Genomic DNA, 23,131 nt, shown 5'->3' on the forward strand with positions numbered 1-23,131 from the left:
ATGAATCTACCACTATTAGTGGTAAAACGGTGCTTGTTGTGTGTCTACGCTCAGCATTAGCTGATGCTGAGCCCGAAACGTTTTTTTGGGAGCTGATCGAGTTGGATGGAACAACGGCTGATGACATCACAAAGGCGTTAATGGAGTGTCTTGGAAGAGATTTTAACGAGGACTTTTTAGGTCAGTGTTTCGTTTCTTTTGCATGTGATGGGGCTTCAGTCATGCTAGGGAAGAGAACCCAGTTGCTACCCAGTTGTGTAGTAAATTCCCAAGCCTGTTTGTGTGGCACTGCTCCAATCATCGTCTAGAGCTGGCAGTTGGGGATGTGGTCAAGGAGGTCTCAGGGCTCAATCATTTCCAGATCTTTTTTGACAAACTCTATTCCTTGTTCCATGCCTCCCCCAAAAATCAGAGGCAGTTAGCGCAGTGTGCGCAAGCAGTCGGACAGCGTCTCCTGGTGATAGGGCGTGTTTTGTCCATCCGCTGGGTGGCTTCAAGTGAAAGGAGCGTCAGAGCAGTCTGGGAAAACTACCGAGTGCTTCATGATCACTTCACAAATGCTGCAAACGACACGAGCAGGGATTCCAGAGACAGAGCAAAGTACAAGGGCCTGGATGATGTGCTCACATCTGCAACGTTTGTCAGCAATCTGGGACTGATGTACGATGCGCTCACAGAGCTCAGCGACCTTTCTCGGCAACTCCAAAAAAGAGAGATGACACTGCCTACAGCAGATAGGCTCTTAACTCGAGAAATACGAGTTTTTGAATCCATGGTCACCATGCCTGGCCCACACATGACTACAGTTCATACAGCTCTAGCTGAGAAGTCCTTCAAGGGTGTTGCCCTGCGTGAGAATGGCAGGCTTGTACAGATTCATGCAGGTCAGTTTTTCCGCAGTATGGTAGAGAATCTGAGACACAGAATGACTTCCACAACCTCCTCTCATGTCAGCACAAGAGAAATCCCATTACATGGCCGGGAGGCCCGGGAAAATCAGCTAATCCAGGATATGAAAGTTATCCATCCTGGAAGTTGGCCTGAAGAGGAGTTAGACGTACAGTATGGGGACGTAGAGGTGCTACGTTTGTGCGAAGTGCTGAAAGTGGACAGAAGAGAGACTGTTCAGGGCTTTCGCGAATACAAGGAAACCAGGGCATCCCGTACACCTGCTGCCATGGAGCCTCTACTGAAAGCAGTCCGAACCATCGCTGTCTCCACTAGTGAGTGTGAGCGGGCATTCAGCTGCATGAACGATATCCTTACTGCAAAAAGGAATGCTCTCTCTGTCAGCCGACTGTCCAGCCTGGTTTTCATTAAATGTAATGGACCATCACTAGGACAGTTCAATCCGGAACAGTAGGAACAGTATGTGAGGTCCTGGCTGGCAAAGGGAAGGAGAAGTGCTGATGAAAGAGCCTGTCCAGCTCCAGCCCCTGATACTGATGTCCCCAAGGCCTTCTGGAGCCTTTTCTAACAATGTGAAGTATATTGCAAAGCAGCTCACCCAGTGAGAAGACTTTTGGCATAATGTGCCGATTTGTACAGATCCTGGAGATAGAAGGACTTCAGACCAACCAGGGAGTTATCTGATCAGCTTGGTGTTCAATGTAACTCTTTACCATGGCTCAGACTTTGTTACTTGCAGTTACAGTTTCTCATTTTAGATTGTGCAAATTTTGCATTTGTTTTTACATGTTCTTTGTTCATGCTCTTTATCATTTTTCTGAGTTGGAAAGTTAGATTGCATCATAGTTTACTTTATACATATTTGTATTCTTCAGTGGTGAAGTATATTGCAAAGCAGCTCAGCCATGTGAGAAGACTTTTGGCACTTTTTCGTTTTTCGTTTTCTGAGTTGGAAAGTTAGATTGCATTCAAAATGTACAGAAATACTTAATTTTGTTAAAGCTTTTTATAAAAAATGCTTCTGACCAGAGCTTTGTTTCCTTGTCATTAATGTTGAACACCACCAGAGGGGCTCTCACCTGAAAGGTCTCTGCTTCATGTGTCTTCAGCAGAAGATCTAGACTTTGATTGCTATATTTTCAGTTAATATTGACCTTACTGAGCTTTAGCCATATCCGCTGCCTATCATAAAAAATGTTAAGTACAGTGAACCTTTCTAAAATATACAGTAGTAAAGAGACAAACCCACCAGCATTATAGTAGCCAAATTCTTGTTTGTGGGCTGTATATATAAAATTGACTTGAAAAAGTTGCTGATTTTAGAGTACTGGCACCTTTTTCATTCCAATTCAAGCACTGATTAACACAACATATTGGAGGTGGTTTTAAATAACATATCCGTATTTATTTCTCCAAGTTATGTGTTTGTGTGCACTGAGGAGTCTCAAACAGGCGTTTGTTTAATCATTTTAAGATTGGCTTTAATCAATGTTTGAAAATGAATTCTTCATATGATAAATGAGAGGTAACATTTTGTTTATGGTATTATTTCCACATATTTCTCTCCATTCTTCCTTCTGCCAACGCGGTGTCGCAGTTTCTCGTCTCTCCCGTTGTTGTGCTTAGTGCGTACGCATGGGTCAGACTTTGCGTGGAGGACCGCACGTTTTCCCGTCAAGTTAGTATTTTATAAATCGCAAACATTGCGTAGAAACTGGCGTACGCCATTTTTTGAGCGTATATCCCTTTATAAATGAGGCCCCAGAGCTGCTAGGCTTGTTTGAGACAAGCGAGACCTGCGCAGACCTGCGCAGTTGCGATCAACGTCTTGCTAGTGCGTTGCATGATGGTTAGTCATTTTGTCCGACTTGCTCTGGAGGCTCGCCTACATGAGACGTTGAAATCTCGCGGGACAAAGATGCCCGCAGCCTTGAGAGCGAGGCGGCGCAGTTCCTCTCCACGGGCTGCGGAAGCGAAATACTTGATGGGAAACGACTCGCTGGTATCTCGAGCTGAGCACTCATTGGTGGTTTTTACCCTGTGCTGATGATGAAACTCTCCAATTGGCTCGGCAAAAGTTTGTTGTTGTTTTGTGTCAGTTTTACGTCGCCACATCCATTCCCATTTTTCATCATTGTTCCACAATGTTTATCATCATGAAATTAATATCCATATATTTTATACTATACTTGCACTGCTTACCGTTTTCATACTTTATATATCTTAGCATATTCATACACACTGTTCATACTGCTCACAGGCTGCTGTGTATATCTAGTGTATTCATCATACCCCTCAGTTTATTCATCATTCAATTCATTCTATATTTTATTCTGTAGATTGTGTACATTACTTTTCACTTTACTGCTTGTTGCACTCCTGGTTGGAAGCTAAACTGCATTTCGTTGTCTCAGTAGGCTACCTGTAATATGTGCAATAACAATAAAGTTTAATCTAATCTTGAGCAGGAACAAATGTATTTACTTAGTACATATCTGATATTAATTAACGATTAAACACGTGTGTGCATTCTTTAGAAATGCAAACCGAGCCAAGCCGACTCCGGAGGTGGCGGTATGCACCTTAAAGTTGTTTGCAATCCGCCAAAAAACCGAGAGAAGAAGAAGAAGAAGGCGAAGAAGAAGATGAAGAAGAAGAAGCCGACTCGGAGCTGTCCGACTTCAGGCGAGCTTTTTGAGACCTCCCACGGCTGCGATCGGCTATTCTCGTCTACTTTCGGGGCGAGCCGCAACGCGTCTCAAACACGCCTGCTGTCAGACGAACAGCTGTGCGATGTCATCACAAACGGACGTCGCTTCACGTGACGCTCCGGAGGAAAGGACGTCCCATTGCTCTTAAAACTAATTTCCCTGCTTCTCGTGGTTTCCTTGCGTCTCTCCATGCTTCCCTGGTGGGAGGGACTAGACGCAGGGAAACGACGCAAGTGAGGGAAGCAAGGATTTAATTTAACCGACCTGAGACGGGGCCTTAGATGCAAGGAAGGGCCGCGAGTTAGGGAAAGGAGGAGTCGATGAGGGGTATTGGGATGAGGCTCTTGCGTCCCTACATGCTTCCCTGGTGGGAGAGACTAGACGCAGGGAAACGACGCAAGTGAGGGAAGCAAGGATTTAATTTAACCGACCTGAGACGGGGCCCAGGAATGACCTTATTGTATCCATGAATTGTTACCTCCCCTCAGGGTCCGCGTAAGGGGGTGAAAAGTTAGGACGATTCTAAGGGCCCGTGACTGACGGGGGCCTCAAAATGTTTAGAACATTAAGGAAAAAAATGTAAGTAACATGTAATCAATTCTCAATAATTAACATGAATAGAACGTTATATTGATAAAGTACTCACTAACCTTACGATTCATTTAACTTATTTTCTTCTAAAAGTTAATTACCCAAAGCCTCTGTACACCCCCTTCTATTTACATGTAATGGTTTGGTCTCGCCTCCAAATGCGGTTCGACACCGGCACTTGCAGTGAAAGCATGTGAGGAGGGATGCATCATGCTAGTACTTAGCCTACGTACGTGTGTTGTACCATGTCTCAACGACTCAAAAAGTCAGGTTCTAAGAAAAGAAGAGAAAGGAGAGAAAGACAAGAGAGAGGGACTAAAGTACAACAGTATGTCACCCAGTTTTTCACAAGAAAAGGTGTGGTCCATGAGTGGTGGAAATTAGTCTGTTAGCTAATGTTTTTTATTTTATTTTTACAATTCAGAGGTTTTTCATTTCACTGCTCTTTTAGCTGACATTTAAAGGTTATATTCCATGGAATGCTCTTAACATCCCGATAGCAATGAATATTAAATGCTTTGACAATAAATACATACAAAAATGTCATCTGTGGAAGCCGTGGCGCTGTAAAAAGCACGACCAATCATCTGAGCCGGCCCGGCTAAAATGACTGGATGGCCTACCTGCCTGTCAGTCTTCCAACTGTGCACACATCTCGTGCCCTCATTGGTCATGTGCACGTTTGTGTGTGTTGGAGGAGGGGCTCTGTAAGGAAGTCTGAAGGAAGGGGCAGATTTTTTTGGTTGTGTACTTTCAGATTCTAGCGCACTCGAGCTGGTTTCTCCATTCTTACCTACCTTTAATAAATGCAGGCACATTTTTAGCGCCTATTCATACTAAATCAGTTGTCCCTCCCCCTGATGCCAGGACCAACAGATCCATCTTTAGGCTCAGCAGCCCTGTCCCCCCATAATGCTAAACCTGAACCAGCTTTTCTCCCAACTGAAGGAGGTGAGCAGCATTGTGTTGATTGACATGCCGCTTAAAATATTTGAAGGGAGACTGGAATACAAAAAAAAAATATATATATATATATATATCATAACAAAAAGCTAACATCTAATTTTAATTATACATTTCAAACACAGTATTTTCCCACATAGCCAATGATCTACATAAAACAAAAAACTGCTTTTAGTCTATTTGGATGATGGACAGTTTGAAGCGTTGAGTGATCAGTCTGTAAACAAAATGTTAATCACAGACATTTTGGTTATGATATTTAATACTAATGTTATTATATTAAAGCAGGGGTGGGGAACCTCCGGCCCCCGGGCCGTATACGGACCGCTAGACCATTTGGTACGGCCCTCGAGGTAATTTATAAACAAAGTGGCCTGTGCCTGGTGGTGGGGCCCAATGTGATATATGTTCATGGGGCCCAAAATCCCTGGCGGCACCCCTGCCTCCCCTATCCACATATGACAGGGAGGAGAACATGTTGTTCTTGCATAAGGTTCAGAAAGTCGTCTAGCCTTAAACAAACAAAGATATAACCTTTTATATATCGGGGGGCCCTCTGGTGTGTGAGCATGATGGGACTCACTATGTGGTCGGTGTTGTTAGCTGGGGCGACGGCTGCGGAAAGACATGCTGCCACATTACTGACTCATGTACTGTTTTATCAACATGTTTGTTTGGTCATTCAAAAAACATGTATTGAATGCAGAATGCATTATGCTAGGAGAAATTAAGAAATCTCAATCTCTCCTGACTCGACCATGCTCCTTAGCTGTAAATATTTCGGGAAATGTAATTCATTTCATAAGCTAAAATGTTTCTTAAATCTTTAAGTTGCTCCAACGACTAACATACTGTAAGGTATTATAAATCAATGCCATAGATACCAGTAAAAGACTTCTACCTATACAGACAAAAAATACATTTTAAATACTTACTGCTGAGTTTAATTCTGATTGGTCATAAAGGGTAATTTGCTGACAAAGAGTTTAAAGTTGCCGTGCAAATATAGGCATGTAAGACGACAAGCCAGCAATTTCGACATAATCGACGCAGCTGGCTAAATATTGACCAGTGTGTGGGATGAGTTGGATAACAAGGGTTTTAGGATTAAAGTCTAGATAATGCTCTCGATCCTCAGTCTTCTTCATGGCTCTGAGAGTTAAACACAGCACCATGCTGACTGCAGGGGCCCTGCTCATATGCCTAAGTGCACTGAGTGTTCACGGACAACATGCCATAACGGTAAGTTTCTCAATATCTTCATAAAGAGGATTATTTCATTTTGAAGGACAAGGAAATGTGCTGATCTCTTCTCTCCTGTGCTTTTGTCATTCCAGCTTGATGACATGTGTAAGAATCTTTTCTACAGTTGATGCGGTGACACATTTACTCTTTGTATCTGTGATGCATACTGATTTCTATATTACACTTAGCCGCCAGTTGTGATTGAAGATAAAATGGTTATGTTTTATGCCTTTTTAAAAAAAAAAAAGCTATATGGTTTATATTTTATTGTGTCTTCCTTTTTTGATATAAAGAATATCAAAACATCTTCAGATGACACATAATGGTGTGGTTTTAACACAGTTAAGTGCATTAAAAGTACTATTCATAATAATGTTATTCAACCGCAGTATTCACTGGTATACTGTCTTGTTTTAAGTATTCAGTTATATATGTGTGTTATATTTCCATCAATTTGCTTTAACGACTTCACTCTTAAGTGCTCCAGCCCAATCCAGAAATTGCTAGATTTGTATTTATTTATTTTCTCTGAAAAATGGATATCAAAGGTTTTCTCTGCTTTAATTTAATAGATTTATTTAGATAAAAGTATGTTCATTTTGTTGCGACACCCCAGTGTTTAATCAGCTCTGTGTCCTTAGCAGACGTGGACTATGGATATGACTACACCACCGACTCCCCCAACACTTTTGATGAAGGCGACTGGTTGTTTGACCTAATGGAGGAGTCCAGTAAGCGGCCCTGAAAAAATACATTACCAATTGCACATGTGTCTCCATCTTACCTCTAAACTCAATAACTCATTCTTTATCCTTCCATTTCCAGATAGTTGTGATCCAAACCCTTGCAACAATGCTGGCTCGTGCCAAAGTACATCTGATACAGAGTTCAAATGCTACTGTCCTGAGCCTTACATAGGGAACAGGTGTCAAAAAGGTGGGGATTTTTTACTATTCTGATGGTATCAGCTATCAGGTGTGTCAATCCATTTTGATGGGCTATAAAACGTACAGTAGTCTCTTTCATGGACTTTAAAGCTTTCAGCAATATCTCAATGTTTATGCATGACGTTCACATATGGCTAATCTATACCTTTGTTTACTTTTTTTTGTATATATAGTGAGAAATGTTTGTGAGAACGTCAGATGTGGTCGTGGTGGTAACTGTGTCCTGAATGTAAAGAATCACCCGTATTATGAGTGCAAGTGCAGACCTCCCTACCACGGTACCAACTGCAATTTATGTGAGTATCCCAAAGCCCATCTTTCACTAAATGTAATTTTAGTTTAGCTACATTGTTTAAGCTACATTAGGGTTGCTTTTGCGAACCATTACATTGTTTGTGTCTGTATCAGTGCCAAGTTCTGTCTGTGAACCCAATCCGTGCCAGAATGGAGGATCTTGCAGAAAAGGGAACCGCCGCTTACGCTGCTTCTGTCCCGATGGATATACTGGGAGGTTCTGTGAAATTGGTAAAGACTTTTAAAAGAAAAAATACTTTTAAAAAAAAAACATAACGTTATTACTATCTTTTACCACAACTTTGTCCTTTTCTATAGTTTGTGTTATACATTGTACTTTTTAAAGACTGTATTTGTGTTTTTGACACAAATATTCTAGTGTAATTGTATGTGAGAGTTGGAGCTTTCTTTACATTTTTTTACCACCCAATCTTCTTGTGTAGCTTCGACTGATTGTTATGAGGGAAATGGAGAGACATACAGGGGAGTCGTCAGCATGGCAGATGGGCAGGAGTGTCTGGACTGGCATTCCTATTTCATTGTTTCAAACGGGGAAGATCCTTTTACCATGTACTCAGACTTTACTGGACTGGAACAGAACAACCACTGCAGGTATAGTCAAATTAATCTACATAAAAAAAGAATGTGACATATATAATAATACAGTAGTTGTAGCATGTATTTAAATATGGCATCTGGGAAATAATTATTCTATTTACAGTAAGCAGAAAAATTGGACATTGTCAGTTAATATATAATGTTAATTCTAAATCCAAAACTTTCTAATTCATCACCCATAGCTTTAGATTATATATTTTTTATTTCAGAATCTAAAACTCCATATAATCTTGTCATGTAATACATTTTAAATGTACCATCAGTACTTCAATACTATTCAAATATCTCTTCAAATATACTTTTTTTGTAAAAGGATGTAAACTAATAAAATTAACAGTATCACTTTTTGAACAGTAATTATTATTTATTCTATATTTAAGGAACCCAGATGGGGATGACAAGCCTTGGTGTTTTACTAAACAGGGTAGTAAACTGCAGTGGGAGTACTGCAATGTCAAGAAGTGTTCTGATGGAGGTAATCACACACACACACACACACACACACACACACACACACACACACACACACACACACACACATACACACCTCAGGGGACATTACATTGACTTACATGCATTTCCTGAAGACTTATCCTAACCATAACCATAACCAACACATGCCTAACCCTAACCCTAACCAAGTCGGACCGTCTAGCTGGAAACCACACACGGCCACATCATTACATTACATTGCATTTAGCTGACGCTTTTATCCAAAGCGACTTACAATAAGTACATTCGACCAGGAAGACATCAACACCTGAAATAACACAACTAATCAATACAAATCTACCAGCACTCACACATTGGCGCCCCCTTCCACATAGCACACACAACATTAGCCAGGAACAACAACAAATTATTAGAACATTAGGTAACAGCCAACACATAGTCATCACACCTGCAGATAAGGGGGGTCAAATAGTCATACAGGATAGGTACAATTATATATTAGAAGCACATAGGCAGTTAAATGACAACACATACTACAGATTACTGATGCACCCACTTCAATTAGAAACACAAACACTAGTTAGGGACATTACAGCAACACTTTGCACCAACAAAATCATAAACAAAAAACAATATCTGGACGGTCCGGAGGAGCCCAGGCCCTGCCTCTTCTACCTGCTCCCCAAGATCCACAAGCCTGTGGCGGTTTGGGCGGTCCGCTCTGTGGTTCCGGTCGGCCGCCCCATCATCAGCGACTGTGGCTCAGAATCCTACAATATAACAGAATACATAGATCATTTTATTAATCCCCTTTCTAAACTTCATCCCAGTTACCTTATAACACCTACGACTTTGTTAGCAAAATAAAAAATCTCAAAGTACCCAGCCATACTCTAATTTTTTCCATAGATATAGACTCACTCTACACCAATATTGAAACCCCACTTGGCCTCGACGCCATCCAGCATTCCTTCAATAAAAACCCAGACCCATCCAGACCCGACAGTCAAATCATTCAGTTGCTCCACCTAACCCTAACCCGAAATGACTTCATTTTTAACAATAACCACTACCTCCAGCTGTGTGGTTGTGTGATGGGCCGGAAATATGCTCCAGCCTACGCGGACATTTACCTGGCCCATTGGGAGGAAACGGCCTTCAATAAACTCCCCCTCAAACCCCTCCTGTATTTCCGGTACCTGGATGACATCATCAGCCTCTGGCACCACACTGAACAGGACTTCCTCACATTCATAGATATCCTCAACAGACCCTGGGTTGCCATGGCAACACAATGCCATGAAACACGGCTTTCTCATAACTTCAGTGAAACTGCTCCAAACGTCCCAAAACTTCACAGGTTTGGTAACGATGCAGCCATCAACGCATCTAAGCGTATTATGGGGTGTCATCAAATGTTGTTGCCATGGCGACAGATCATTCGCCATCAAGTTAGTTCAAAAGTTTGCAGTTCAAATATTCTGCTGCTTTTACAAGCCTTTTTACTTTCTTTTCTTCTCTCATCACACATTCAAGCCCACAGTGTTCATGTATCATTTCAATCTAAATTCTTCACTTTCTTCTTACACATTACATTTCAGCATAGCAGTTTAGCGTCAGCTTTTCAGCATAAAGCATTCCCACTAGCAATTTCTTCAGGAATTGCATTCTCTAGTTATTAATTGTCCCGCGTCCCACAAATTGAGACTATGTCCTGCATTTGAGTGACAGTCGTGCAGAAAGGCCGGATCGGTTCGCTGACGGCCGGCACCGCCCTTTATTATTATATTGTTAAAGGCATCATGTTGAGCTGGCAACACAGAGGTAACCCCCCAGCCCCCGTTGACAGTTCACGAGCGCGCCCATAGTGTCTCCCTCCGCCCCGTCCATCCAGTAAAAAAATCCCCACTACACCACTGCCCATAACTAGCCTACCAACTGTTTTAAACAACCTGATCTCACCAGAATGCGTGACTCCACCACGACTCCTTAACACCGCATTGCGTGGTGGAGTCACGAACTTTGCTACATTTACATGTCTGCACCACGCAAACAACCCCAATGTAAAGTGAATGAGGCTCCTTTGTTGTGGTGCACACACGCATTTCTACAACGTCCAACAGTGAGCTTTTATTCTATAAAATGTTTTTTAAATCTACTTTATAGCTTGTAGTAACTCACGGGAGGCTTCTTTTATTTTATTTGTATTCGTAATAATTTGTATTTTTCGTCAGAATGTATTATGGCAACCCTGTCTCCTAAAAATTACGTTCCCACAGAACTAAACTGCATTCTCAATTACGTTTAGCTACAAACGTATTTTCTCTCATGTTACGTTCTTTATGAACAGGGACATGCACAGGTACGGGCTAATGTTGCCCGGGCAACGGCCCGTTTGGCCTTTTTGGCTGACCTGCCCCTCTGGAGAGCGAGAGTTTGTTTGTCTTTTTTCTGTTGTGGCCGAATCAACATGATAAGCCCACAATTAGTATCGTAGCGTCTCGCTGCGGGAAACACACACTCAGTGTCGGATTTTGGAAACTTGATTTTGAGTTGACTCATGGCAGTTAGGGTATAAGGGACAACCCTGGGGACTTAACTTCCTCTTGATACCGTCGGTTATTTACAAAAAAACACCTAAATATAGCGCCTACTTGTTGTTATTGTGCTTCTGTCTTTCTGTGTCTTCATCTGTAAACTCTAGTGATGTGTCGGTCGCGAACGAGCCGGCTCAAAGAGCCGGCTCTTTTAAGTGAACGACGGGAGCCGGCTCTCCGAGCCGTTTTTTTTTTTTTTTTTTTTGCGGAGAGATCGGCATGAAGGCACATTGTGCAATGTGCACATTATCCCGCTTATTACATGGCCACATTCTCAACAAAGTAACGACATGACTCCCAATATTAATTGAAATGCTTTTATGGATTTAGAAAATGATTTTATTGATTTAAAAAATAGTTTTATGTATTGATTTAAATTGACATGCATCCGCTAAGAAAAATAGTCCGTTGTTACTGTTTTAACTAACGTAGCAACGGCAGGAACTGCTTCGATAGTGTTTTTGAGGAGCTTTTTGATTACAGATTTGAAAACATCGTTGCTTGCTTTAAAAGTAGCACAATTCATTATGTCAAACCTTGGAAAGTATCTAGATATCCCTGCCCTAATGCCAAAGTAACTGCACACTGAATATGTGTCGCCGTTTGATGTCTATGTCTGGACCGCTGCGTAAAAAGGAGGGTTTCTGCCCCATTACTTCTCTTCTTACTTTTATAAGAATAAAACACGGAGGACGGAGATCTCTTTTTCTCCCCCTCTTCTGACAGCCCAGCAGCTGATCTAAAGCACGCTCCCCTCTCCTGCAGGGGGCGTGGTCAGCTGCAGCAACACAGAATCAGCCCCCTGCAAAAACAGCGCTGGAAAGAGGAAATAGAGCGAAATGAGGCATGGCTAAAATGCAGGATCTGTTTGGTATTTTTTTTTAAAACTATATTTATATAGTTTATATAGGTCGATACAGTAGCCCCTTTTTTTAAATAGTGTTTATAGGTATTGCTACAGTGGCGGCCGGTGGGGCGCTAGGGGCGCCGCCCCACCTCTTCCCACATACAAAAAAAAATATTAAAAAAAATATTAAATAAAAAAATATATATTTTAAAAAAATATATATTTTATATTTTTATTTTTAATGAACAAGATAAATATCATACAATTGGTATCAGTAAAATGTATAATCTACAATAAAATCTCGTTTAAAATTGTGTTACGATGTCTAAAGTTACTGATAAGTCACATGTTTCCTGCCTGGCCTTGCCCATGGCATTAGTTTATCATTACCGGGCGGAGCCCCCGAGCCAAACAGCAGCAACCAGCACGTTACAAAAGTCTCAATAGTAAACTGTGCCGCCGAAACATAATTTCAGCCAATCAGCGCCGTCAAATATTTTGGTCAAGAGGGCGCTCACGTTGGCGCCCATGTTGCTTACGTGCGTTGACGTGAGTTGCTTTTTAGACTCGTGACGTGAGTGACCAAGGTGACGCAGCAGTAGTTGGATGAGAATGGTGTGCAGGTCGAGTCGCCGGACCTCGGTCCGCACCCAAACAAGGAAATGCTATCTTTTGTTTCCCATGCTAGACAAAAGTTAAACAAGTACAAACCACAGACTGTCTGTGTCATGGAGAATACAGTCGCTGGTTTATTTATGTCTGTATAGGCCGTTGTTGTGAGTGTGGACGGTCGGAGCATATATAACGTTAGCTTAGCCAAGCTCCATTCAGAAAACAAGCATTCTAAAAGGTTTTTCGCCTGCCGTCTGTCTGCAGACTTGTCAAAGCATTAATTCATGGTTTTTACTAACCGGTATCAGTATGTTGTTAATTCGGCATCATTTAGAAACGTGTATTACAATTTAATCACGGTAAAATATGTTCATTTTGTTGTAGTTGTAGCTCCCGAGCCAGCGCGTCTTGTTTGAATGATGCGAGTAAACACAGCTGGCAGCCGCGGTGAAACTCGAGCGACTAGAGCGATGCGATGGGAGCGTTTAGAGCGAAGTGAATATTCGCATCGCGTCCGGTCTGAACGCAGCATTAAAGCGAGCTCCGCGCTGCACTGGAAACGCGCCATTACATCACCAGAAGTCCTAATTTAAGGGGTAATTTCTCCCAAAAAAAATAATGTTTTACTCACTATATCAACAGCCCCACCAAAAATATTTTCCACCAGCCGCCACTGTATTGCTATCTGTTTTGTGTAGCGTGGTTCTACAAGCAAGTCAATGCATTCATTGGGTGGTATCAGAGAGTTACACGGGTCTGTAAATGCAATGAAAACAATTGGCCACAGCAAATCATTTATATTAAACATGTAATTTTTACTTTAGAATACTTCAGTACAAAGGATGTATTGAATAATTTAAGTGATATATGTGTACATATATAAATCATTAGTCAAAATAGGGCTACATTTGATTGAATTAAAAGGTATAATATGTGGTAAACTGAAGAGCCGTTTGGGAGCCGAAAAAGCCGGCTCTTCTTGGTGAGCCGAGCCAAATGATCCGGCTCACCAAGAAGAGCCGGAATTCCCATCACTAGTAAACTCCCTCAACGGGGCCGCTCGCTCCCTTTTCTTGATCGCCCTCTCACGGGTGAACAGTTCAATGTCCTGCTTCATTGTAGGATTTCTGCCATGTCTCTACCACTTCAGTTTGACCATCTCTGTTACTAAGTTATGGAATACTAAATAACTAAGTAATTAGATACCTTACCATTACTGCGCTCATAAAGAATGATAAGAATAAGAATAATGCGTATTGAACTGGTTTAATTAATTAGTGAGTTTATTTAAGGTAATTAGTTAGAGGCTCTATTGTATCAGTATGTCTGCACAGCAGTTACAATGGTCAAACTACATTAGAACAGAATTGTCCCCATTTTATCTTTAATAGTTACTAACATTAGATATTTTAATGAGATAGGCCTATGGACCGCAACATTTGTTAAAATCAAGTCACCGAATGCAAGTACTCGCCTTAGCTTATTTTGTTATGAGATGTGAATCACTGTTCAATTTAGTTGATGTAATAATCGTTTGGTTTCTTTTACATTAAAAACAAATTACAATTTTCAAAAGGTCTTATGTTTTTTTCGGGGGGAGGCCCTTTTTCCAGTTTAGAGCAATAGCCCCTCCAAATGTCTGTGTACGTCCCTGTTTATGAACGTATCTCAAATACGTTTATTTTCTACATAGGCTATCTTCTAATCTAGAAACATACTTTCTCCCACGCCGTTCAAATGACAGCGTTGGTTTCCCCAAAAGTGGGCAGGGCTGTAAAGTGACGTAGATTTTACTCTCATCTATTATTCAAAACCATTCTATTTATTCTAACGTAAATTACATGCCAGCGTTTTATCTTTTTATTACTTGTATTTTTATGCTTTATTTGCTATGAGTTATATCTGAAGCAAATTATGTTTCTGAAGATGTGTAGTCAATTCCACCCTTCAATGTAGCATAAATGTGAACTCTCATTACAGGAACAATACCGGAAACAGACGTAGGAAAGATCCTCAGCTCGCTGATTGGATGTTTTAGCCGCAATGCACGTTTTTAAAGATATTACTGATTTTCTTTGAATATAAGAATGTAAATACTGAGTTTAGAGAATAGCCCGGGCTTTGGGTGATGGGAGACACATCTATGGAATCACAATTTCAATAGCTTACCATTAAATGACGGATATACCTTTCTGTCTGTGATGTTTTACAAATCAGATATTAATGTGTAGAAGTAAAACATGAGAAATAGTATAGCAATATCCTGTAAAATTATGTAAACACATGAATAAAACTAAATATCTTCAGATGTTATACATACATAAGTGTCCTACACTAATAATACAAAGTTATTATTAGTATGCTGTGTGTACCTTGTGTGCACCTCCTAGTGGTTAAAGCACGTTATTGAATTATTTTTGTTGAATAATGTTATTTTTGTTGAATAATGTTATTTGATGAAAAAAATATTAAGAGTACATACTTTCATAGGGGGAAAGTAGAAGGTCAATGATAGAAATATAGAATATAAAACATCAAGAAGACACTGTAAGTGATAATAAAACAGTTTAGTGCACGATGTACAAAGATATTAATATGAGGATGTGCAAAACAGACAAACTAATTAACCTTTATTAACACATTAAAGAATACTTTAGGTTAATGTATTCTTTCAAATAAGAAAAAAGCTTTGGGGGTATCGATCTACAGATAAATATTAAGCCTGACAAAGTACTTAACGTCTAATATATTGTTTCCTGCAATGTTAACTATGTTGAAGCACTTATTTTAACTGATATTATACACATTAATTATACTCTTATGTATGTAGATAGAATAAGAAATGTGCAGAATATGACAGTTTAATGGTGGAGGTATACACACATATTGATAGATGTCTTGTAATGCACTGTTGAGGAATCTGTAAGCCAAGTTTTTTAATTCATTGCATAACTACACCATAGTTGTGTATATGATATGTCAATAAATCTTTGAAAATCTTGAAATCTTGAAAGGGATGTGCAAAATAGCAATTATATACAGTTTTTAATTAACTATTAGTAGAATAACGATTTAATGAATATACTTTATAGAGATCTGCAGATAAATGTTTAGTCTTCTCAAGCACCAACTATCAAATATCTCTCCTGATTTTTGGCACTTAACAATCACCTTTCCCTGAATTTTACTCAGGTGTAACTAAAGTCTGATTTAAGGATTGTTTATATTTCACATCATTAATCAGAATCTGCAAAGTAACTAAAATAAATGTAGTGGAGTAAAAATACCAGATTAACCTCTGAATTGTAGTGGAGTAGAATTACAAAGTAACAATGAGCTGTCATGTGGGTATTAATGCTGCCTATTATGGATACAAGCGATTTCCCCCCATTTAGTAATTACATGTTTTAAATTTGTACACACCAATTTGTTTCCTATCGCCTAAACCTCCAGGGCTGTACACAGTTTAATACTGTCAACTTCTAATTTTGGGGAAAACGTATTTTTAAAACTACAATTCCCAGTAGAGACGTGCCATAGAGAACAGGTTGCGAAACACAATAGCCAGCATGTGTATTTCTGGGGGGGCGTTCGAGTCCAGTTTTGAATAGTCTGCCGTGGTTTCGTTCCATTTCAAAGAGATTGACACTCGGCGTAACCTTGGCGCACTGCCACTTTATAAACATATACTAAGTGTGCTTACCCCCCCCCCCCACAAAAAAAAGTTGCACAGCGAAGTGAAGTACATGTTATGTTATAAAGCCGTGGAGGGCGGGAGTTTATAAACCAAAGAGTAACCGCCCTTACGGGACGCTGTAATAAGTAAAGCGAACGCACCCGCAAGGACACCTGGCCTCCTATTGGTTGAGGGATTTTGACAGGATTGTTGCACAAAAGTTTCGAGCGCGCACAGAATAAATCTGAGAGCAGAAAAAATCTGTAAACAGCAATATATCTGAGTGCAAGCGTACAGTTTGAGCACAAGCAGAGCACATCTAAGTGCAAGCAGGCACTATTTGAGTGCGAGGACAGGGTTTGAGGGAAATAAATACATAAAGTAGCTCTCAAATTTAAATACCACGCTCTTGAATAAAGATAGGGAATAACCCCCATAAGTAAGACCCACATTTACGCAGCGTTGCGTTCACTATACATACATACAAACAATAATCCTCAGGCCAGCAGGCCACTTAACAGGCCAGGCCATCGGGAAACCTCCCGGTCCTCCCGATGGCCAGTCCGGGCCTGAACGTTACTATATTATCAATGCTACTTTAGTTATAGCCTGATATATGATAGCTAACTTCACAATGTTGTGATGTGACGTTAGCTAACATTCTGTAGCTAACGCCGGTCACTCACTAAGATAGCTGCCCAGTTCTCCACTGGTTCTCCTCACACCACAGCTCAATTTCTCTCCGATGGACGTTATTTCTTCTAATCCTTGGTTGCTCCTGGTCTCTTGGACGCCTAGCAGGCTCATAATTATAAGGTTGTGGTCCGTCATATGCATTCGAATATTCATGTTCAACTTCTTCTGTGTCTTCTGTGTCGAAACTAGCATTGGGATCCATGTTTATTAATACGTTACACCGGCCGCTCTCCCCCTTGTTTACCCTTTGTTACGTCACACGCGGGAGGTCACGTGCCGAGGCTTTTTTATGCGGAAGTGAACATTTCTTACAAAAACGACGCCAGATGTCACTGTAGTGTATATTTCTGTATATTTTTTGGAAAATCTAGTGTATTCATCATTTCCCTACACATTTATTCACAGGTGTCTTTAACCTGGAAGTTGTTTAAGGAGTCGTGGTGGAGTCACGCATTCTGGTGAGATCAGGTTGGTTTTAAAGAGTAACTGACCTCACTTTATATTAATAGAACGTTATTGTCATTGTTAGCTAATGAATGTTTCGATGCTGAACAACGGCAAAATTACAACGTTTTCATTGGTCCCTCTTCTTTAGAGAAGACCAGGAAATGATGGATATACGGATCGTGTTAAAATCAATAGGCACACAGTGACTCTAAATCAGGGGTCGCCAACCTTTTTTAGGATGAGAGCTATTTTCAAAAAATAAAACAAGTCGGGGGGTTACTTTTTTTTGTTTTTTGCAGTTTATATATTTAGCACATGTTATCATTATTATATGCTTACCTTTAACCTTTGTGTGCTGTTTGGGTGTGTGGGACCCGTTTTCAGTGTTTACTAAAAGAACATATATGCAATTTAATTATTTTAACCTGCTTTATTTGGGAATGGACCTCACATCCTCTAGGGGGGTCCGGGGGCATGCAGCCCCGGGCAGATTTTTTTTTAAATGTTGAAGTGAAATGCATCAATCTGAGCTTTGCATCAATTGAGCACAAAATGAATTCATGATACAGCTCTCAACACTCATATGAAAGCGAGCTGTTATTGAGCTATCTTATGTTACCTAGTCTGCATTCTTTATTTTTTATTTATCCATATTTTACTAATCACTCCCCTTTTAAATACAATATAGTACACATTGGAAGGATTTCTTACTTTATTTGTTACACCTATATTAAATAGATAAAGGTGTGCTCTCTATCTCTCTCTCTGTTTCGCTCGCTCACAGAGGCTGTGTGCTTCTCCGTGGCGATGACGGCTTCCGTTAAAAAATTATAATAAACATATTTGTAAAGTGGGGGGACACAAACGGGATTTCGAAAATCCACTTTGCTTTTCTTCCTGACTGCAACGCTGGTCCCGCAGATCAAGAAAGAACACACACACACACACACACACACACACACACACACACACACACACACACACACACACACACACACACACACAGCATATACAGTATGTCCTGTCTTCCTGTACCGTGCTCACTCTTCTCTGATGTCCCTCTCAGACACTGCTCCACCCACACCAGTTCCAGGCTCTGCCCAGTTCTCTCAGTGTGGGAAATCCCCGCCTGTTCGCAATAGCAGAATTTTTGGGGGTAAAAAGGCCTTCCCGGGTGCCCACCCCTGGCAGGCGTCGGTGCAGATCAAACAGAAAGGCTCCACCGCTGAGTTCAGACACTATTGTGGTGGGATCCTCCTCTCTTCCTGCTGGGTGCTCACTGCTGCACACTGCATGTGGGTTTGACATTTCATTTGTTTGCTATTTCCAATGTGTTAGAAAAATATCACTCGTCACCGGCTTGAGCTTCAATATCAGGATACATGTATTTATTATCCTTGCAAGAATGGAAGTAGTCATCACATACAGAGCATTTGGTACAACTAGTTCCTGAACAGTGTCCTTCACAAGCTTATATACAAGAGAGGGAGTTACACAGTCACAAGATGCAGGAATACCGGTTCAAAGCTGTATTCAATGTTTAGTTTAGATCAGCTGAGACCTACGTCAGAAATGTTCATGCTCTATCTCCATAGAGGCTGAATCATCATGTTAATCGTTGTCACATAGTGTCAGGATTCTCATGTTATGTCACGGTTGTAGTTTTGTATGTCTGGTTATGGGTGTTTTCCTCTTGGTATATTGTCTGGTCCTTTTCCCTGTGTTTTTCCTCCTGTTGTTAGTTTCCCTGGTGTGTCTAGTTGTCTGATTGTGTTCACCTGTGGCCCTTGTGTTTCTCCTCCCCTGCCCGGCTGTTTCTCGTCTTGTGATTACCCCTCCCTGTATTTAGTCTTGTCTCTTCCTGTGTTCAGTGTTGGTTCGTCTTTTGTTTGTGACTGAGTTCACCGGTGAGTGTTCTGTTTTGTCCAAGTTATTATTTTATCCTTGAAATAAAGGCAATATCAGTGTAATCTGCATTTGGGTCCTGCTTGCTTCACCCACCGTAACAGTACGAACCAACCAAGAAATGGACCCGGCAGCATCAGCATCCATTTGAGGTGGAATTACAACATTTGTCCTTTTATTTGGCTTGCTGCTATGATTGGTGGAAGGGAGCGTTCAGTGTTCTGCAGAAGGAGGCCGCTCTGGTAGAGGCGCACCGGTTGGCTATGGAGAAACCAGGCTTGGTGAAATTCTTACCTGGCTGGATTTTGAACTTCCTCTGGGTGTGTGATTTCTAGCCTGCTGACTACAAACGTCTCGGTGTGTTCCGTCCGGAGTCAACCCCTGCTTCTTCTCCATGTCCTGCTCCTGTCCAGGAGCCGTTCTCGGGAGCTCGTCTGGCTTTCGGAGGTCCACGGAGCCTCCAAAAGGCTCCTAAGAGAAGGAGTCGCAAGTCCAGGCTAGCAGCCCGAGCCCCAAGAACCATGGTTCCAGCCCCAGTTCTGGCCCCAGCGGCCATGGTTCCGGCCCCAGCACCCATGGTTCCGTGCTCCAGTGCCGGCTCACACAGCCATGGTACCGTGCTCCAGTACCATCCCACACAGCCATGGTTCCGTGTTCCGGTTCCTTGCCCAGCAGCCATGGTTCCGGCTCCAGTGCCGGCCCCAGCAGCCATGGTCCCTGCTCCAGAACCGGACCTTACAGCCATGTTTCCGGCTCCAAAACCGGCCCACACAGCCATGATCCAGGCTTCAGTTCCGGTTCCCACAGCCATGGTCCCTGCTCCAGAACCGGCCCATACAGCCGTGGTTCCGGCTCCACTTCCAGCCATGGTTCCGGCTCAAGTACCGGGCCCAGCAGCCATGGTCCCGACCCCGGCTCCTCGTCGCCTGTTGGCTCTCCGGCCGACGCCAGCTCCCCGTGTCCTGTCGGCGTACCGGCCGACTCCAGCACCTCGTCTCCTGTTGGCGTACCGGCCAACGCCAGCTCCCGAGGCCTGTCGGCGTACCGGCCGACTCCAGCACCTCATCTCCTGTTGGCTCTCCAGCCGACGCCAGCTCCCCGTGTCCTGTCGGCGTACCGACCGACACAAGTTCCCTCTCAGGTCTCCTCTCAGGTCCCCTCTCAAGTCTCTTCTCGAGTTACCTCTCAAGTCACCTCTCAAGTTCCCTCTCTAGCCCTCTCTCGAGTCTCCTCTCGAGTTCCCTATCGAGTTCCTTCTCAAGTCACCTCTCGAGTTCCCTCTCAAGTTTCCTCTCGAGTCTCCGTTCAAGTTCCCTCTCGAGATCCCTCTCAAGTCTCCTCTCAAGTCTCCTCTCGAGTGTCCTCTCGAGTTCCCTCTCGAGTCCCCTCTCAAGTCACCCCTCCAGCTCCCTCTCGAGTCACCTCTCGAGTTCCATCTCAAGTCCCTTCTCTAGTCCCTGACTCTTCCTGCCGCTGCCTTCACCCTCATGCTTGGCCCCATGAGTTCGCCCGCTGTGGCCTTCGCCCCTCCATGGTCTCTGCCTTGCCCCCGGGCCGTCCGCCCAAGACCCCCACCATGGACTCTGCCTTGCCCCCGGGCCGTCCGCCCGAGACCCCCACCATGGACTCTGCCTTGCCTCCGGGCCGTCCGCCCGAGTTCCCCACCATGGACTCTGCCTTGCCCCCGGGCCGTCCGCCCGAGTTCCCCACCTTGGACTCTGCCTTGCCCCCGGGCCGTCCGCCCGAGATCCCTTCCGGGTCCTCCGCTGTGCTCCTGGGCTGTCAGCCCAAAACCCGTCCTCCAGACCGCCCTCCACCCACCCTGGTGGCCCTAGTTTTGCATTTGGGTCCTGCTTGCTTCACCCACCGTAACACATAGCTATCAAATGCCTAAAACAGTGTGTCCTGACGCTCTTAATCATACATCCTGTCACGTACACAGCTACGTAGGGCCTTTGTTATCATGTACTACTCTGATATTGGAAGAGTACATTCAGTATTTTCCCAACACAATGTCTTCTACAAGCTTACTTATATATTGATTTATTTTTTCAGTGAATCTAATTTGGATTACCAAGTGGTGATGGGAGGAGTGAACATAAACAAACAGGAGGACATGGACCAGACCATCCCAGTTATACAAACCATTGTTCATGGGAACTACAGGTCCACTCCCCAAGCTCTATACAACGACATTGGTTTGTAACACATATCAAATATAGTAGTTTTTCTAATGTGCATATGTTAATGTATATACTTATTTCCTGTGTAGCTCTGCTGAAGCTCCAAGTTACGGACAGCCCTTACTGTGCAAAGGAAACCCTCTTTGTGAAAGCGGTGTGTTTACCGGACCAGGCCTTCCCGGCTGGAAAGGAGTGTGTGATATCTGGATGGGGAGCCACTGAAACCAGTAATAAACTCTTTATAAGAAGTCCTTTAATGTTAGATAAACAGATTATTTGGTACAATTATACTCGAGTATTGCATATCCATAAAGTTAAGGGACTTGCAAGAACACAATGGTCAAAACTGATACTTCTAGTCTCTAGTTTAGAATACACTTTAAGACAAATGAGTCCAACATTTTCCATAATGCAACAGGATAACGACAATTATTAGACCCTTTTTAAATTATAGGCTGAAACTAACATTTCAAAAATCATTTTAATACCAGTGCTTTTCACACTGTCTTCATTGAGAAAAGGTACTTTAGTTCTGTGCCTGTTTGTTTCCCGCTGTCATTTAAATTAACTTTAATCTCCCCTTTTAGAGAAGATAAGCAGCCAGCTGTTGAACGCTCGTGTTCTCCTGATCTCAGATGAGAAATGCAAAAATCTTGATGACTTCAGAAATGTTTTGGACAGCAGCATGTTCTGTGCAGGCACTCTGCAGGGCGGCATCGACTCCTGTCAGGTGTGTATGTTTATAAATGTGAAGTATCAAGGTGTCAATGCATGCAAGGTGCTCATGAAAGAGATAGCTACCTACAAAGCTATAGGTATTACATCTAAAATGTCTTAAAAAGGAGCGACAAATCATCCATACTTGAAGGTAACATAATTAGATATACCTTTATTGGCATCAGTCATATTAAACTTGTGTCGGATGCATGGATCCTTTCCTCTGTGGCCTTCTTCAGAAAATATTCTCAATTTGCTGTTTTTACCTCTACAGGGCGACTCAGGCGGACCCTTGGTGTGTGAGAAAAATGGCACACAGTACATCAGCGGTGTGGTGAGCTGGGGTGTGGGCTGTGCCGAGAAAAACAAGCCTGGTGTCTACGCCAGCGTCCACGCATTTACCGACTGGATCAAAAACAACATGAAATGATGACTATAACAGTTCAATAAATACTGTGGTGTTTGCCATTGGCTCTAAGATTTGTTCTTTTGGAAAGAAAAACAGATGACACTTCAATTTGCCTTGAAAAAAAAGGTTTATTTGATCAGTGATAAAACCAAGCATTTACTCCCAGCCCAGCTTTGAGTTAAAATGGGCATTGATACAAACTCATGAAGCTGAACCTGCCAGACAAAATGTAGATCACACATCATTCCAGTAGGCCTTAACGTCTTTATCACTGAGGCTCGCTCAAAGTGCACTAGATGAGCAGACGGCGT

General features: G+C 42.3%; 1 protein-coding gene across 2 annotated transcripts; it reads left to right on the plus strand.

Annotated features, from left to right (window-relative positions):
• Window positions 1–6,312: 6,312 nt before the first annotated feature.
• LOC117544841 (hyaluronan-binding protein 2-like) lies at window positions 6,313–22,889 on the plus strand. Of its 2 annotated transcripts, none has more exons than XM_034214314.1 (13): window positions 6,313–6,416; window positions 6,512–6,524; window positions 7,061–7,150; window positions 7,245–7,355; window positions 7,540–7,662; window positions 7,775–7,891; window positions 8,104–8,272; window positions 8,659–8,753; window positions 18,673–18,901; window positions 21,567–21,709; window positions 21,784–21,921; window positions 22,282–22,424; window positions 22,686–22,889. In XM_034214314.1, the coding sequence occupies exons 1-13, from the start codon at window positions 6,321–6,323 to the stop codon at window positions 22,839–22,841; spliced, it is 1,623 nt and encodes a 540-aa protein (XP_034070205.1). In that variant the 5' UTR covers window positions 6,313–6,320; the 3' UTR covers window positions 22,842–22,889. The 2 variants fall into 2 exon arrangements, with proteins under 2 accessions (XP_034070205.1, XP_034070206.1); XM_034214315.1 differs by having other exon boundaries at window positions 7,064–7,150.
• Window positions 22,890–23,131: the final 242 nt, after the last annotated feature.

This window comes from Gymnodraco acuticeps, unplaced genomic scaffold (genome assembly GCF_902827175.1).
Source record: "Gymnodraco acuticeps unplaced genomic scaffold, fGymAcu1.1, whole genome shotgun sequence".
In the NCBI taxonomy this organism is placed as follows: Eukaryota; Metazoa; Chordata; class Actinopteri; order Perciformes; family Bathydraconidae; genus Gymnodraco; species Gymnodraco acuticeps.

Coding starts and splice junctions, on each gene's coding strand:
- LOC117544841 (XM_034214314.1), top strand. CDS start 6,321: ATGGCTCTGAGAGTTAAACACAGCACCATGCTGACTGCAGGGGCCCTG. Junction 7,663..7,774: donor CGGTACCAACTGCAATTTAT/GTGAGTATCCCA, acceptor TGTCTGTATCAG/TGCCAAGTTCTGTCTGTGAA. Junction 7,892..8,103: donor TGGGAGGTTCTGTGAAATTG/GTAAAGACTTTT, acceptor CTTCTTGTGTAG/CTTCGACTGATTGTTATGAG.